This window comes from Somniosus microcephalus, chromosome 4, assembly GCF_052327205.1.
Source record: "Somniosus microcephalus isolate GS21.2 chromosome 4, FLI_Smic_1.0, whole genome shotgun sequence".
In the NCBI taxonomy this organism is placed as follows: Eukaryota; Metazoa; Chordata; class Chondrichthyes; order Squaliformes; family Somniosidae; genus Somniosus; species Somniosus microcephalus.
In genome coordinates, this window is record NC_140990.1 from 97,829,998 (window position 1) to 97,846,899 (window position 16,902).

General features: G+C 50.4%; 1 protein-coding gene across 1 annotated transcript in view; it reads right to left on the minus strand.

Annotated features, from left to right (window-relative positions):
- Nucleotides 1–291: 291 nt before the first annotated feature.
- The window catches only part of LOC147119553 (meiotic recombination protein REC8 homolog), a 179,638-nt gene continuing 163,027 nt past the window's right edge, over nucleotides 292–16,902 (minus strand). Inside the window, exons 14-17 of the mRNA XM_085983756.1 lie at nucleotides 14,995–15,058; nucleotides 8,074–8,199; nucleotides 4,556–4,662; nucleotides 292–1,454 (exon numbers count right to left, since the gene is read on the minus strand). Of these exons, the coding sequence (XP_085839882.1) occupies nucleotides 1,360–1,454; nucleotides 4,556–4,662; nucleotides 8,074–8,199; nucleotides 14,995–15,058 (392 nt within the window). The 3' untranslated portion in view covers nucleotides 292–1,359. The remainder of the gene's footprint in view (nucleotides 1,455–4,555; nucleotides 4,663–8,073; nucleotides 8,200–14,994; nucleotides 15,059–16,902) is intronic.

Here is a 16,902-nt window from a genome sequence, read left to right on the forward strand (position 1 = left end):
TTTTCCTCTCTCCCACACGGCAGCTGTCTTTCACTCTGCCAGCGCATTTCACACTTCATCTGGAGCCATCCTTTGTCTCTTTACCTGTCCTTTTACCATCGCGTCTCGCCTTGAATATCTCTTAATGTCTCTTCTTTCATCCGCTCCCCCATTTCCCAGCCCCCAAACTGCCTTTTAATCTGTTTCATTTCCTGCCTGTTTTTTCTCAGTTCTGATGAAGGGTTTCGACCTGAAACGTTAACTCTGTTTCTCTCGCCACGGATGTTGCCTGGCCTGCTGAGTTTTTCCAGCGTTTTCTGTTGTTATTTAGGCCGTAAATATAAGATAGTCACTAATAAATCCAACAGGGAATTCAGGAGAAACTTCTTTACCCAGAGAATGGTGAGAACGAGGAACTCGCTACCACAAGTTAGGAGGATAGCAGAAATGCGAGGGTATACCTGTCAGGAAAGGATGGACAGGCTGGGTCTCCTTTCTCTTGAAAAAAGGCTGAGGGGTGACCTAATAGAGGTCTTTAAAATTATTACAGGTTTTTATAGAGTGGATACAGAGAGAGTGTTTCCACTTGTGGGGAAGAGCAAAATTGGAGGCCATCAATATAAGATAGTCACCAAGAAATGAAATTGGGTAAAGAAGTTTCTGAGAATGTGGAACTCGCTATCGCAGGAGGGTAGTTGAGGCGAATAAATACTTGAGAGGAGAAAAACTTGCAGGGATATGGGGAAAGAGCGGAGGAGTGGGACTAACTGGATTGCTCTTCAAAAGAGACGGCGCAGACTCGATGGGCTGAATGGCCTCCTTCTGTGTGGTAATATTCTATGATTCTATGAAAAGCGTTTAAGGGGAAGCTAGATTAAGCGCATGAGGGAGATAGGAATAGAAGGATATATGCTGATAGGGTGAGATGAAGTAGGGTGGGAGGAGGCTGGTGTGGAGCATGAATGCCGGCACGGACCAGTTGGGCCGAATGGCCTCTTTCTGTGCTGTAAGCTCGATGCAATTAACAAAAGGCTGTCGCTTGCGGTCTGCCCCCATGGCCCTCCAAGGATCTCCACGGGACAGCGAGGGGTCAGCAGCCTCGGAGAGTTAAGGAGAATGGGAGGGCGCAGGTCACAGCTGGCGACATCAGCGGGTTAAACCCTTACAGGCGTTCTCACGCTCCGCAGGCCGGCTATTGACCTCAGTTAACTCAGCAGCGGGTCAGCAGCTGTCTGCTGCTGTCACTGGCCGCCAATTCTGGGGCTCTGCTGTCTTAAAGCAGTCAAGAGATGAACAGTCCAAAGTGTCCAGGCTCCCCGTCGAAGGCGCTGGTCTGTCTCCAGGTCCCCGGTTACCGTGTCACCCGCGATCCTGACAGGCTCACAAGCCGGCCTCGAACCTCGGGCCGGGCCGGATGGTGATCCTCCCGTATGGCTCGGTCTGCTCCAGGCTGAGGACCTGCCTCGCTGCAAATACTGCACAAAAACAGAGAGAGAGAGTGTGAACAGGGACTGAGAGAGAGAGAGAGAGAGAGAGAGAGAGTGAACAGGGACTGAGAGAGAGAGAGAGAGTGAACAGGGACAGAGAGAGAGAGTGAACAGGGACTGAGCGAGAGAAAGTGTGAACAGGGACAGAGAGAGAGAGAGAGAAAGAGAGAGAGAGTGAACAGGGACTAAGAGAGAGAGAGAAAGAGAGAGAGAGTGAACAGGGACTGAGAGAGAGAGAGAGAGTGAACGGACAGAGAGAGAGAGAGAGAGAGAGTGAGAGAGAAAGAGAGAGAAAGTGAAAGAGGAAAAACAACAACAACTTGTATTTATATAGCGCCTTTAATGTAGTAAAACGTCCCAAGGTGCTGCACAGGTGTATTTTAAGACAAAAATTTTGACACCGATCCACATAAGGATAAATTAGGGCAGGTGACCAAAAGCTTGGTCAAAGAGGTAGGTTTTAAGAAGCGTCTTAAAGGAAGAAAGAGAGGTAGCGAGGCGGAGAGGTTTAGGGAGGGAATTCCAGAGCTTAGGGCCTAGGCAACAGAAGGCACGGCCACCAAAGGTTGAGTGATTATAATCAGGGATCCTCAAGAGGGCAGAATTAGAGGAGCGCAGATATCTCGGAGGGTTGTGGGGCTGGAGGAGATTACAGAGATAGGGAGGGGTGAGGCCATGGAGGGATTTGAAAACCAGGATGAGAATTTTGAAATCGAGGCGCTGCTTAACCGGGAGCCAATGTAGGTCAGCGAGCACAGGGGAGATGGGCGAACGGGGCTTGGTGCGAGTTCGGACACAGGCAGCCGAGTTTTGGATGACCTCAAGTTTACGTAGGGTGGAATGTGGGAGGTCGGTCAGGAGTGCGTTGGAATAGTCAAGTCTATTTGAATGGCAATAGATTGGGAGAAGGGGAAGTGCAAAGAGACCTGGGTGTTCTTGTGCACCAGTCGCTGAAGGTAAGCATGCAGGTGCAGCAGGCGGTTAAGAAGGCAAATGGTATGTTGGCCTTCGTAGCAAGAGGGTTCGAGTACAGGAACAAGGATGTCTTGCTACAGTTGTACAGGGCCTTGGTGAGACCGCACCTTGAGTATTGTGTGCAGTTTTGGTCGCCTTACCTGAGGAAGGACGTTCTTGCCATGGAAGGAGTGCAGCGAAGATTCACCAGGCTGATACCTGGGATGGCAGGAATGACGTATGAGGAGAGATTGTGTCGATTGGGCTTATACTCACTGGAGTTTAGAAGATTGAGAGGGGATCTCATCGAAACTTATAAAATTCTGTCAGGCCTGGACAGACTAGATGCAGGAAGGATGTTCTGATGGCGGGGGAGTCCAGAACCAGGGGTCATAGTCTAAGGATAAGGGGTAAGCCATTTAGGACTGAAATGAGGAGGAATTTCTTCACCCAGAGAGTGGTGAACCTGTGGAATTCTCTGCCACAGAGGGCGGTGGAGGCCAGTTCATTAAATATATTCAAAAAAGAGTTGGATATATTTCTTAAGGCTAAAGGGATCAAGGGATATGGGGAGAAAGCAGGGACAGGGTACTGAATTTGGATGATCAGCCATGATCTCATTGAATGGCGGAGCAGGCTCGAAGGGCTGAATGGCCTACTCCTGCTCCTATCTTCTATGTTTCTAGAGGTAACAAAGGCCTGGATGAGGGTTTCAGCAGCGGATGAGCTGAGGCAAGGACGGAGACGGGCGATGTAACGGAGGTGGAAGTAGGCGGTCTTTGTTATGCTGCGGATATGTGGTCGGAAGCTCATTTCCGGGTCAAATATGACACCAAAGTTGCGAACAGTGTGGTTCAGCCTCAGGCAGATGTTAGGGAGAGAGATGGAGTCACTGGCTAGGGAATGGAGTTTGTGGTGGGGACCGAAAACAATGGCTTCGGTCTTCCCAATATTTGGAGAAAATTTTTGCTCAGCCAGAAACTGTATGTCGGACAAGCAGTCTGACAATTTAGACACCGTGGAAGGGTCGAGAGAAGAGGTAGTGAGGTAGAGCTGGGTGTTGTCAGTGTACTGGGACTGAGAGAGAGCGACAGAGAGAGCGAGTGAACAGGGGCTGAGAGAGAGACACACACAGGGAAAGAGAGAGAGACAGAGAGTGAGAAATAGAGAGCGAGACAGAGAGTGAACAGGGACTGAGAAAGAGCGAGAGAGACAGAGTGGCTGAGAGAGAGAGAGAGAAAGAAAGAAAGACTTGCATTTATATAGCGCCTTTCACGACCACCAGGCGTCTCAAAGCGCTTTACAGCCAATGAGGTACTTTTTGAAGTGGAGTCACTGTTGTAATGTGGGAAACGCGGCAGCCAATTTGCACACAGCAAGATCCCATGTGATAATGACCAGTGGTTAGCACTGTTGCCTCACAGCGCCAGGGACCCGGGTTCGAATCCGGCCTCGGGCGACTGTCTGTGTGGAGTTTGCACATTCTCCCCGTGTTTGCGTGGGTTTCCTCCGGGTGCTCCGGTTTCCTCCCACAGTCCAAAGATGTGCGGGTTAGGTTGATTGGCTATGATAAATTGACCCTTAGTGCTAGGGGGATTAAATACGTGGGGTTACGGGGATAGGGTGGGATATGTGTCGGTGCAGGCTCGATGGGCTGAAATGGCCTCTATCTGCAGTGTGGGGTTTCTGTGATTTCTGTGATAATCTGTTTTTGTTATGCTGATTGAGGGATAAATATTGGCCAGGACACCGGGGATAACTCCTCTGCTCTTCTTCGAAATAGTGCCATGGGATCTTTTACATCCACCTGAGAGAGCAGACGGGGCCTCAGTTTAACATCTCATCCGAAAGACGGTACCTCCGGCAGTGCAGCACCTCCCTCAGCACTGCACTGGGCGTGTCAGCCTAGCTTTATGTGCTCCAGTCCCTGGAGTGGGACTTGAACCCACAACCTTCTGACTCAGAGGCGAGTGTGCTACCCACTGAGCCACGGCTGACACAGCTAATCAGAACGAAGGAGAGAGTTGCCCCGTGTGGGGTTCCAGAGGTCGGACGGTGCGGTTTTGGGAAACTCTCTCTCGTAGCTGGGGGCTCAGTGATCGCCGAGGCCTCCAGCGGGGGGGGACGTCTCTTACCTAAGCAGATGTAGAAGATGCGACAGATGTCGATGCGGGAGATGATGGCGGGGAGAATCGCGTGAAGCTCAGTCTCGTTGCGGTCGTCCAACCCACCTGCCACCAAGCTGCAGGGACAGAGAGAGAAGGAGGGTGAGATACGGCCAGACCGAAAGAGAGGGTGGAGAGAAAGGGGGAGAGAGCAAGGGTTAAAGAAGAGAGAGTAAATGGGGCAGAGAGAGAGAGAATGAGACACAGGGAGAGAGACAGATAGAGAGAAAGACAGAGAGGGGGAATAAAGAGAGAGAAAAAGAGAAAGTGAAACAACTTGCATTGATATATAAGCAAAATACTGCAGATGCTGGAAATCTAAAATAAAAACTGGAAAATGCTGGAAATACTCAGGAGGTCAGGCAGCCATCCTGGTGGGGGATGGAAGTGTAGAGGGATTGGACGTCCATAGTGAAACGGAGACGGTTGGTGCCAGGAAATGGTTAAAGTGGCGGAGGGAGTCGGAAGAGTCGCGGATGTAGGTGGGAAGAGATGGACAAGGGGAGAAAAAAATAGAGTCGAGATAGGAAGAGATAAGTTCTGTGGGGCAAGAACAGGCTGAAACGATGGGTCTACCAGGCAGTCCTGTTTATGGATCTTGGGAAGGAGGTAGAAGCGGGCTGTGCGGGGTTGGGGGACTGTGAGGTTGGCGGCCGCGGGGGGAAGGTCTCCAGGGGAGATGAGGTCAGTGACAGTCTTGGAAACGGTGGCTTGATGTTAGGTAGTGGGGTCATGGTCCAGGCAGAGGTAGGAGGAGGTGTCGGAGAGTTGGTGTTCAGCCTTCGCTAGGTTGAGGTCGGTAAGCTCAAGGAACAGCACCTCATCTTTCGATTAGGCACTTTACAGCCTTCTGGACTCAACATCGAGTTCCACAATTTCAGACCATAACCTCGGCCCCTATCCTTTTTATTCCATTTTTTTCTCTCTCCTACATGGCAGCTGTCGATCATTCTGCCATCATCATTTACACTTCATCTAGAGTCATCTTTTGTTTCTTAACTTGACCCATTACCATCTCCTTTTGCCTTGCACCATCCTCCCTTTTGTCTCTTAACCTCTCCTGCCTTCCATCCTATCACAGACCTTCCCTTTTGTTCTTTCCTCCCCTCCCCCCTCTCCCAACCCCCACACTTGCTTAAAAACCTGTTCCATCTCCAGCTTTTCTCCAGTTCTGACGAAGGGTCATCGACCCGAAACGTTAACTCTGTTTCTCTCCCCACAGATGCTGCCTCACCTGTTGAGTGTTTCCAGCATTGTCTGTTTTTATTTTGTGTTGATATATAGTGCCTTTAACATCCCAAGGCAATTCACAGAATCAAAACTCGACACCGAGCCACATAAGGAGATATTAGGCCAGGTGACCACAAGTTTGGTCAAAGAGGTAGGTTTTAAGGAGCATCTTAAAGGAGGAAAGAGAGGTGGCGAGGCAGAGAGGTTTATGGAGGGAATTCCAGAGCTTAGGGCCCAGGCAACTGAAGTCACGACCGCCAATGGTGGAGCGATTAAAATCGGGGATGTGCAAGAGGCCAGAATTGGAGGAGCGCAGAGATCTTTTGAGGGTTGTTGGGCTGGAGGAGGGTTACAGAGATAGGGAGGGGGGCAAGGCCATGGAGGGATTTGAACGCAAGGATGAGAATTTTAAAATCGAGGTGTTGCTTAACCGGGAGCCGATGTAGGTCAGCGAGCACAGGGGTGATGGGCGAACGGGACTTGGTGCGAGTTAGGACATGGGCAGCCCAGTTTTGGATGACCTCAAGTTTATGTAAGGTGAAAGATGGAAGGCCAGCCAGGGGGGCATTGGAATAGTCAAGTCTAGAGGTGACAAAGGCATGGATGAGGGCTTCAGCAGCGGATGAACTGAGGCAGAGGTGGAGACGGGCGATGTGGCAGAGGTGGAGACGGGCGATGTTACAGAGGTGGAAATAGGCAGTCTTACTGATAGCGCGAATATGTGGTTGGAAGCTCATTTCAGGGTCAAATATAACGCCAAGGTTGCGGACAGTGTGGCTCAGCCTCAGACAGTTGCCAGGGAGAGGGGTGGAGTCGGTGGCTCGGGAACGGAGTTTGTGGTGGGGACCGAAGACAATGGCTTCGATCTTCCCAATATTTAGTTGGAGGAATGGCAGGAATGACGTATGAGGAGAGGTTGGGTCGATTAGGCTTATATTCGCTAGAGTTTAGAAGAATGAGAGGGGATCTCATTGAAACTTGTAAAATTCTAACGGGACTGGACAGACTAGATGCAGGAAGGATGCAGGGGGAGTCCAGAACCAGGGGCCACAGTCTAAGGATAAGGGGTAAGCCATTTAGGACTGAGATGAGGAGGAATTTCTTCACCCAGAGTGTGGTGAACCTGTGGAATTCTCTGCCACACAGGGCAGTTGAGGCCAATTCATTAAATATATTCAAGAAGGAGTTAGATATATTTCTTAAGGCTAAAGGGATCAAGGGATATGGGGAGAAGGCAGGGACATGGTACTGAATTTGGATGATCAGCCATGATCTCATTAAATGGTGGAACAGACTCGAGGGGCCGAATGGCCGACTCCTGCTCCTATCTTCTATGTTTCTATGAAATTTCTGCCCATCCAGTACTGGATGTCAGACGAGCAGCGTGACAAATCAGAGACAGTGGAGGGGTTGAGAGAGGCGTTGGTGAGGTGGAGCTGGGTGTCATCAGCGTACATGTAAAAACTGACACTGTGTTTTCTGATGATATCGTTGAGGTAGATGAGAAATAGGAGGGGGCCAAGGATAGATCCTTGGGGGACAGCGGAGGTAATGATGCGGGAGCGGGAAGAGAAGCCATTGCCGGTGATTCTCTGGCTACGATTAGACAGATAAGAATGGAACCAGGTGAGTGCAGTTCCACCCAGCTGGATGACGGTGGAGAGGGCGCTGGGAGAAGGATGGAGTGGTCGACCGTGTCAAAGGCTGCAGACCGGTCGAGAAGGACGAGGAGGGATAGTTTACCACAGTCACATAGGATGACTTTAATACTGTGGCAGAAAGGTGGAGTGAAAAAGAGAGCGATACCGCGACACCAGGATAGAGAAAGTGAAAAATCAGATCTGACGAAGAGAGTCCGAGTTTAGTTCGGTATAAGTTAGCACCTTCCGTGGGCCCCCCGCCTGCCCGGTCTGTGCTGAGTGAGCTGATCCCAGCGGGGACAACGGTAGGGGAGCTACAATTGGCCTCAGTGCCCCCTGGGTTCAGGAGGGGAGAAAAAAAATCAGCCAGGGTTTCTGCAGCTGATCGCTCTCCAGTGACTCCAGCTGGAATGTGCCTCCCACAGTCAAACAGCTCTAACTGAGCTCACTCTTGGGGAAGGGTGCCCGTGGTACTTGTCCCCAAGCGAGGCAGGAGGTCGGGGGTCAGCACCTGAAAGGGGGGAGTGGTGGAATTGGACAACATATTCAACGTGAAGTGGTGACTGAACAGATTGACCTGCCGACCCCTACCCTCGGTCTCGTGAGGCCATTACTCACTCCAACACGTAGCCGTACGTGACCCCCATGTCCATGGGAGCCAGCCCACGCTCCGGCGACCCCTCCAGGGTCTCGCTCACTTCCATCACAGTTGGGAGCTTCTCTTCCAGTTCTGCGGTGGGAGGTCTGCATGGAGAGGAAATGCCAGAGGCGTTAAAATGGCAAATGGGCATCATCTGCCAGTCTCTGATGGACTGAAAGTCTTACTCCAGTGCGCATTTCCTGTCTACTGAACTGTACTTCCTGTCTACCAAACTGCACTTCTTATCTACCGAACCACACTTCCTGTCTACTGAACCTTACTTCCCGTCTACCAAACCGTACTTCCTGTCTACCGAACCTTACTTCCTGTCATCACAATTTTATTCTTCCATTCTAAATTCCTAGGTCCGAGTTTACAATGGGAATTGCCTATGTAAACATGTCACGCTGTAATTACACCCTTCCACCAATGGTGGCACTGTAGCACCTCAGTCGGACCGTGCAGAATATAATAGGAAAAACAGCTCAGCAAAACAGCAGTCAGTGTTCATACCTTTGTATTATGAGGATGTATTTTGTGTAGTAGCGGCCAACACACGGACTCGCCCAGGGCAATGCTCAGTAAACAGGAAGTTAATGCAAATTCAGAAGCATCAAAGGGTTTGTGTAGTTTATAGCCATGGAAAATTGTCTTATATTCTGCATAAACTCCACCCACATCCCAGTGAGAATAGCATGTATGTGGTGCCACATTGCCATCTACAGGTGTAGTAGCACATGACAACCTAGCAATCACATGACAATAAATTCAGAATTGATAGGTTCAGAGCAAGTCATCTGACATTGTCCATCTGTGTGTATAAATGGGCTCACTTTCAGAAAGTTAGCATGACTGTACAGCAAGCAATGAGGAAGGCAAATTATACGTTAGCCTTTATTGCAAGGAGGTTGGAGTATAAGAGTAAAGAAGTCTTGCTACAATTGTACAGGGCCTTGGTGAGACCACACCTGGAGTACGGTGCAGAGTTCTGGTCTCCTTATCTAAGGAAGGATAGACTTGCCTTAAACGGGGTGCATCAAAGGTTCACTAGATTGATTCCTGGGATGAGGAGAGATTGAGTAGATTGCGCCTATACACTCTGGAGTTTAGAAGAATGAGAGGCGATCTCATTGAAACGTATACAAGGCTGTTTCCCCTGGCTGGAGGGTCTAGAACTAGGGGGCATAGTCTCAGGATAAGGGGTCGGCCATTTAGGACTGAGATGAGGAGAAATGTCTTCACACAGAGGGTGGTGAATCTTTGGAATTCTCTGCCCCAGAGGGCTGTGGAGGCTCAGTCGTTGAGTCTATTCAAGGCAGAGATCCATAGATTTTTGGATATTAAGGGAATCAAGGGATGTGGGGATAGTGCGGGAAAGTGGAGATGAGGCAGAAGATCAGCCATGATCTTACTGAATGGCGGAGTAGGCTCGAGGGGCCGAATGGCCCACTCCTGCTGCTATGTTCTAATTCTGTGGTATTCTGTGTTGAGAACTCTCCTGGGTTAATTAGAATTAAAGGCGGTCTCCGGTGGGTATCCTACTGTTAAGTATAGGATGTACTTTCTGTCGATATTCATCAACCAATAAATTGATTTAATCTCTGGTGTATGAACCTATATATTTTTGGATTCATTCTTGGAATATGAGCGTCGCTGGGAAGGCCAGCATTTATTGCCCGTCCCTAGTTGCCCTCGCGAAGGTGGTGGTGAGCCACCTTCTTGAACCGATGCAGTCCGCGTGGTGAAGGTACTCACACAGTGCTATTCGGTAGAGAGTTCCATGATTTTGACCCAGCCACGATGAAGGATCGGCGATATATTTCCAAGTCAGGATGGTGTGTGACTTGGAGGGGAACTTGGAGGTGGCGGTGTTCCCGTGCGCCTGCTGCCCTCGTCCTTCTAGGTGGAAGAGGTCGCGGGTTTGGGAGGTGCTGCCGAAGAAGCCTTGGCGAGTTGCTGCAGGTGCATCTTGTAGATGGTACACACTGCAGCCACGGTGCGCCGGTGGTGGAGGGAGTGAATGTTTAAGGTGGTGGATGGGGTGCCAATCAAGCGGGCTGCTTTGTCCTGGATGGTGTCGAGCTTCTTGAGTGTTGCTGGAGCTGCACTCATCCAGGCAAGTGGAGAGTATTCCATCACACTCCTTACTTGTGCCTTGTAGATGGTGGAAAGGCTTTGGAGGAGTCAGGAGGTGAGTCTCTCACTGCAAAATACACAGCCTCTGACCAGCTCTCGTAGCCACGGCTTTTATGTGGCTGGTCCAGTTGAGCGTCAATGGTGACCCCCAGGATGCACTGCCGGAGGTGCATGTCTTTCGGAGGAGGCAAGCCATTTAGGACTGAGATGAGGAGGAATTTCTTCACCCAGAGAGTGGTGAACCTGTGGAATTCTCTACCACAGAAGGCAGTTGAGGCCAATTCATTAAATATATTCAAGAAGGAGTTAGATATATTTCTTAAGGCTAAAGGGATCAAGGGATATGGGGAGAAAGCAGGGACAGGGTACTGAGTTTGGATGATCAGCCATGATCTCATTAAATGGCGGAACAGGCTCGAGGGGCTGAATGGCCTACTCCTGCTCCTGTCTTCTATGTTTCGATGAGGCGTTAAACCGAGGCCCCGTCTGCCCTCTCGGGTGGGTGCAAGAGATCCCACGGTCACTACTGGAAGAAGAGCAGGGGGGGAGTTCACCCCGGTGTCCTAGGGCCAATATTTAATCCCTTAGCCGACTAAAATCAGATGATCCGGTCATTATCGCATTGCTGTTTGTGGGAGCTTGCTGTGCGCACATTGGCTGCCGGGTTTCCTACATTACAACAGTGACTCCACTTCAAAAAAAAGTAGTTAATTGTCTGTAAAGCGCTTTGGGATGTCCGGAGGGGGGGTGAAAGGCGCTGTAGCAATGCAAGCTTTATATTTCTTTCCTCAGCATCACGTGGAACATTACAGCAACGGCATGCGGGTTCAGTCTGAAGCCGGTGGAGCGGTGAAGCAAGGTCTCCAGCCCGCCCTCTTCCGATGTGGGACACCAGCCTCGGGACACAAAGGGTGGGGGTGGGTGTTGAAGGCGAGAGTCTGGAATCTTCCTCTTCCCCTGAGCTGCAGGGTTGTTTTTTTAAATTCGCTTATGGGATCTGGGCGTCGCTGACAAGGCCAGCATTTATTGCCCATCCCTAGAGTCATAGAGTTATACAGCACAGAAAGAGGCCCTTCGGCCCATCGTGTCTGCGCCGGCCATCAAGCCCTGTCTATTTTAATCCCATTTTCCAGCACTTGGTCCGTAGCCTTGTATGCTGTGGCGTTTCAAGTGCTCATCTAAATGCTTCTTGAATGTTGTGAGGGTTCCTGCCTCTACCACCCTTTCAGGCAGTGAGTTCCAGATTCCAACCACCCTCTGGGTGAAAAAGTTCTTCCTCAAATCCCCTCTAAACCTCCTGCCCCTTACCTTGAAACTATGCCCCCTGGTTATTGACCCCTCTACTAAGGGGAAAAGTTCCTTTCTATCTACCCTATCTATGCCCCTCATAATTTTGTACACCTCAATCAGGTCCCCCCTCAGCCTTCTCTGCTCTAAGGAAAACAACCCCAGCCTGTCCAGTCTCTCTTCATAGCTGAAGCGCTCCAGCCCAGGTAACATCCTGGTGAATCTCCTCTGCACCCTCTCCAAAGCAATCACATCCTTCCTATAGTGTGGCGACCAGAACTGCACACAGTATTCCAGCTGTGGCCTAACTAGCGTTTTGTACAGCTCCATCATAATGCTCACGATGCGGTCTCCTCTACATTGGGGAGACCAAACGCAGATTGGGTGGCCGCTTTGCGGAACACCTCCGTTCAGTCCGTAAGGGTGACCCCGAGCTTCCGGTCGCCTGTCATTTCAATTCACCGTCCCATTCCCACTCAGACCTCACCGTCCTCGGGCTCTTGTATTGTTCCACGGAAGCTCAACGTAAACTCGAGGAACAGCACCTCATCTTCCGATTAGGCACTCTGCAGCCTTCCGGTCTCAATATCGAGTTCAACAATTTCAGATCATAACCTCGGCCCCTATTTCATTTTTACTTATATTTTTCCACTCCTTTCCTCCCCCCCCCTTTCCTTTTGTTTCTCTCTCACACCTGGCAGCTATCTTTTGCCCTGCCAGTACACTTTACACCTAATCCCAGCATATTACCATCTCGTCTAGTTTCTAATCTCTTTTACTTCTTTTGGTTCTTTTATTCTTTTGTCCGATAGCAGCCCTGCCTTCGATCTAGTTCCTTTTCTCTCCAGTTTTGAAGAAGGGTCAAACCCGAAACGTCAACTCAAATTTCTCTCCACGGATGTTGCCTGACCTGCTGAGTTTTTCCAGCATTTTCTGTTGTTATTTCCATCATAACCTCCCTGCTCTTATATTCTATGCCTCGGCTAATGAAGGCAAGTATCCTATATGCCTTTTTAACCACCTTATCTACCTGTCCTGCTGCCTTCAGGGATCTATGTACATGCACACCAAGGTCCCTCTGATCCTCTGTCCTTCCTAGCGTCCTACCATTCATTGTGTATTCCCTTGCCTTGTTAGTCTTCCCAAAATGCATCGCCTCACACTTTTCAGGGTTAAATTCCATTTGCCACTGTTCTGCCCATCTGACCAACCCATCTATATCGTCCTGTAGCCTGAGGCTTCCCTCCTCGCTATTTACCACTCCACCAATTTTCGTGTCATCTGCGAACTTACTGATCATACCTCCTACATTCATATCTAAATCATTAATGTACACGACAAACAGCAAAGGACCCAGCACCGATCCCTGCAGTACACCACTGGACACAGGCTTCTAGTCACAAAAGCAACCTTCGACCATCACCCTCTGCTTCCTGCCACTAAGCCAATTTTGGATCTAATGTTGCCTCTTGAGAAGGTGGTGGCGAGCCGCCTTCTTGAACCGCTGCAGTCTGTGTGGTGAAGGTGCTCCCACAGTGCTGTTAGGGAGGGAGTTCCAGGATTTTGATCCACCGACAATGAAGGATCGGCGATATACTTCTAAGTCAGGATGGTGTCTGACTTGGAGGGGAACTTGGAGGCGGTGGTGTTCCCATGTGCCTGCTGCCCTTGTCCTTCTAGGTGGAAGAGGTCGTGGGTTTGGGAGGTGCTGCCGACGCCTTGGCGAGTTGCTGCAGTGCCTCTTGTAGATGGTACACACTGCAGCCACTGTACGCTGGTGGTGGAGGGAGTGAATGTTGAAGGTGGTGGATGGGGTGCCAATCAATGGGCTGCTTTGTCCTGGATGGTGTCGAGCTTCTTGAGTGTTGTTGCAGCTGCACTCATCCAGGCAAGTGGAGAGTATTCCATCACACTCCTTACTTGTGCCTTGTAGATGGTGGAAAGGCTTTGGGGAGTCCGGAGGTGAGACACTCGCCGCAGAATATCCAGCCTCTGGCCTGCTCTTGTTGCCACAGTATTTATGATGCTGGTCCAGTTAAGTTTCTGGTCAATGGTGACCCCCAGGATGTTGATGGTGGGGGATTCGGCGATGGTAATGCCATTGAATGTCAAGGGGTGGTGGTTAGAATCTCACTTGTTGGAGATAGTCACTGCTTTGTACTTGTGTGGCACGAATGTTACTTGCCACTTATCAGCCCAAGCCTGAACGTCGTCCAGTTCTTATCTCATTATCTGTGGAGCTGTGAATGGCACTGAACACTGTGCAGTCATCAGCGAACATCCCCATTTCTGACCTGATGTTGGAGGGAAGGTCATTGATGAAGCAGCTGAAGATGGTTGGGCCTAGGACACTGCCCTGAGGAACTCCTGCAGCGATGTCCTGGGGCTGTGATGATTAACCTTCAATCACCACAACCATCTTCCTTTGTGCTAGGTATGACTCCAGCCAGTGGAGAGTTTTCCCCCTGATTCCCATTGACTTCAGTTTTACTAGGGCTCCTTGAGGCCACACTCAGTCAAATGCTGCCTTGATGTCAAGGGCAGTCACTCTCACCTCACCTCTGGAATTCAGCTCCTTTGTCCATGTTTGGACCAAGGCTGTAATGAGGTCGGGAGTTGAGTGGGCTTGGTGGAACCAAACAGGGCATCAGTGCGCAGGTTATTGGTAAGTAAGTGCCGCTTGATAGCACTGTCGATGACACCTTCCATCACTTTGCTGATGATTGAGAGTAGACTGATGGGGCGGTAATTGGCTGGGTTGGATTTGTCCTGTTTTTTGTGGACAGGATATACCTGGGCAGTTTTCCACATGTCGGATAGATGCCAGTGTTGTAGCTGTACTGGAGCAGCTTGGCTAGAGGTGTGGCTAGTTCTGGAGCACACGTCTTCAGCACGACAGCCGGGATGTTGTCGGGTTTGAACAGAACTTACATAGAATGTGGAGCACAGAAACAGGCCATTCGGCCCAACAGGTTCATGCTGGTGTTTATCCTCCTCCCACTCTTCATCTCACCCAATCAACATATCCTTCTATCCCTTTCTCCCTCATGTACTTATCCAGCTTCCCCTTAAATGCATCGATACTATTCGCCTCAACCACTCCCTGTGGCAGCGAGTTCCACATTCTCACCACTCTCTGGGTAAAGATGTTTCTCCTGAATTCCCTATTGGATTTATTAGTGACCATCTTATATTGATGGCCTCTAGTGCTGGTCTCGCTCTCGAATGGAAACATCTTCTCTACGTTAACCCTATGAAACCCCTTCATAATTTTAAAGACCTCTATCGGGTCACCCCTCAGCCTTCTCTTTTTCTAGAGAAAGCAGCCCGAACCTGTTCGACCTGTCCTGATAGTTATAACCTCTCAGTTCTGGTATCATCATTTTTGCACTTTCTCCAGTGCCTCTATATGCCTTTTTGTAATATGGAGTCCTTCCCCCAGCCAGCGGGAGTCTTTCCCGCGTCTCCGCATTTACCCAATTTCCTCCGGTGTCTTGATGAGCGACCGAGATACGTCTGACTCCAACTCCTCCAGTGAGCCTGTGGCAAAACAGAGTGAGGCTGTATTATCTCGGTCAGTCTACGCTGCTGTTAAACGCAGAGTGACGATCACTCTACACTGTCCCATCAAACACTCCCGGGGCAGGTACAGCACGGGTTAGATACAGAGTAAAGCTCCCTCTACACTGTCCCATCAAACACCCCCAGGGCAGGTACAGCACAGGTTAGATACAGAGTAAAGCTCCCTCTACACTGTCCCATCAAACACTCCCAGGGCAGGTATAGCACGGGCTAGATACAGAGTAAATCTCCCTCTACACTGTCCCATCAAACACCCCCAGGGCAGGTACAGCACGGGTTAGATACAGAGTAAAGCTCCCTCTACACTGTCCCATCAAACACTCCCAGGGCAGGTACAGCATGGGTTAGATACAGAGTAAATCTCCCTCTACACTGTCCCATCAAACACTCCCAGGGCAGGTACAGCACGGGTTAGATACAGAGTAAAGCTCCCTCACACCGTCCCATCAAACACTCACAGGGCAGGTACAGCACGGGTTAGATACAGAGTAAAGCTCCCTCACACCGTCCCATCAAACACTCCCAGGCAGGTACAGCATGGGTTAGATACAGAGTAAAGCTCCCTCTACACTGTCCCATCAAACACCCCCAGGGCAGGTACAGCACAGGTTAGATACAGAGTAAAGCTCCCTCTACACTGTCCCATCAAACACTCCCAGGGCAGGTACAGCATGGGTTAGATACAGAGTAAAGTTCCCTCTACACTGTCCCATCAAACACTCCCAGGGCAGGTACAGCACGGGTTAGATACAGAGTAAAGCTCCCTCTACACTGTCCCATCAAACACTCCCAGGGCAGGTACAGCACGGGTTAGATACAGAGTAAAACGCCCTCTACACTGTCCCATCAAACACTCCCAGGGCAGGTAGAGCACGGGTTAGATACAGAGTAAAGCGCCCTCTACACTGTCCCATCAAACACTCCCAGGACAGGTACAGCACGGGTTAGATACAGAGTAAAGCTCCCTCTACACTGTCCCATCAAACACCCCCAGGGCAGGTACAGCACGGGTTAGATACAGAGTAAAGCTCCCTCTACACTGTCCCATCAAACACTCCCAGGGCAGGTAGAGCACGGGTTAGATACAGAGTAAAGCGCCCTCTACACTGTCCCATCAAACACTCCCAGGACAGGTACAGCACGGGTTAGATACAGAGTAAAGCTTCCTCTACACTGTCCCATCAAACACTCCCAGGGCAGGTAGAGCACGGGTTAGATACAGAGTAAAACGCCCTCTACACTGTCCCATCAAACACTCCCAGGGCAGGTACAGCACGGGTTAGATACAGAGTAAAGCTCCTTCTACACTGTCCCATTTGACCCAGTGAGAGGAAAACTTGTCTCAGTACTGTGTGCTGGAGGGGAGTTTTGGGACAGCTCGTGTGCGGCCCACAATTCCCCAGTGGTGCTACTTTTGCAGGGGGTAGAAACAAAATAAAAGGGAATAGGAGAAAGGATCTTAAAAATATCAGAGAGTCACCAAGGATTCAGCGTGTAAATACCCCGGTTATTGTGGTACTGAGCCCCACCCAGAGCAGGACGAGCCCATGTTCCATCCACCCCGGTTTGTGCTGAGTAAGCTGATCCCAAACGGGGGGGGGGGGGCACGGACAATTGGTCTCGGAGAATCCCGGTACAGGGAAAGAGGGGAGCCAACACAAACTCAGACAGGGTTCCTGCTCCTGATTAATATCCAGCAGCTCTGGCTGGGGCATGTGAGCGGACGAGAGGTGAGGGAGGGGAGGTACCGGGCGCAGCTGTGATGCCCCCCCCCGATGCTGGAATATCACTCCGACACTGGC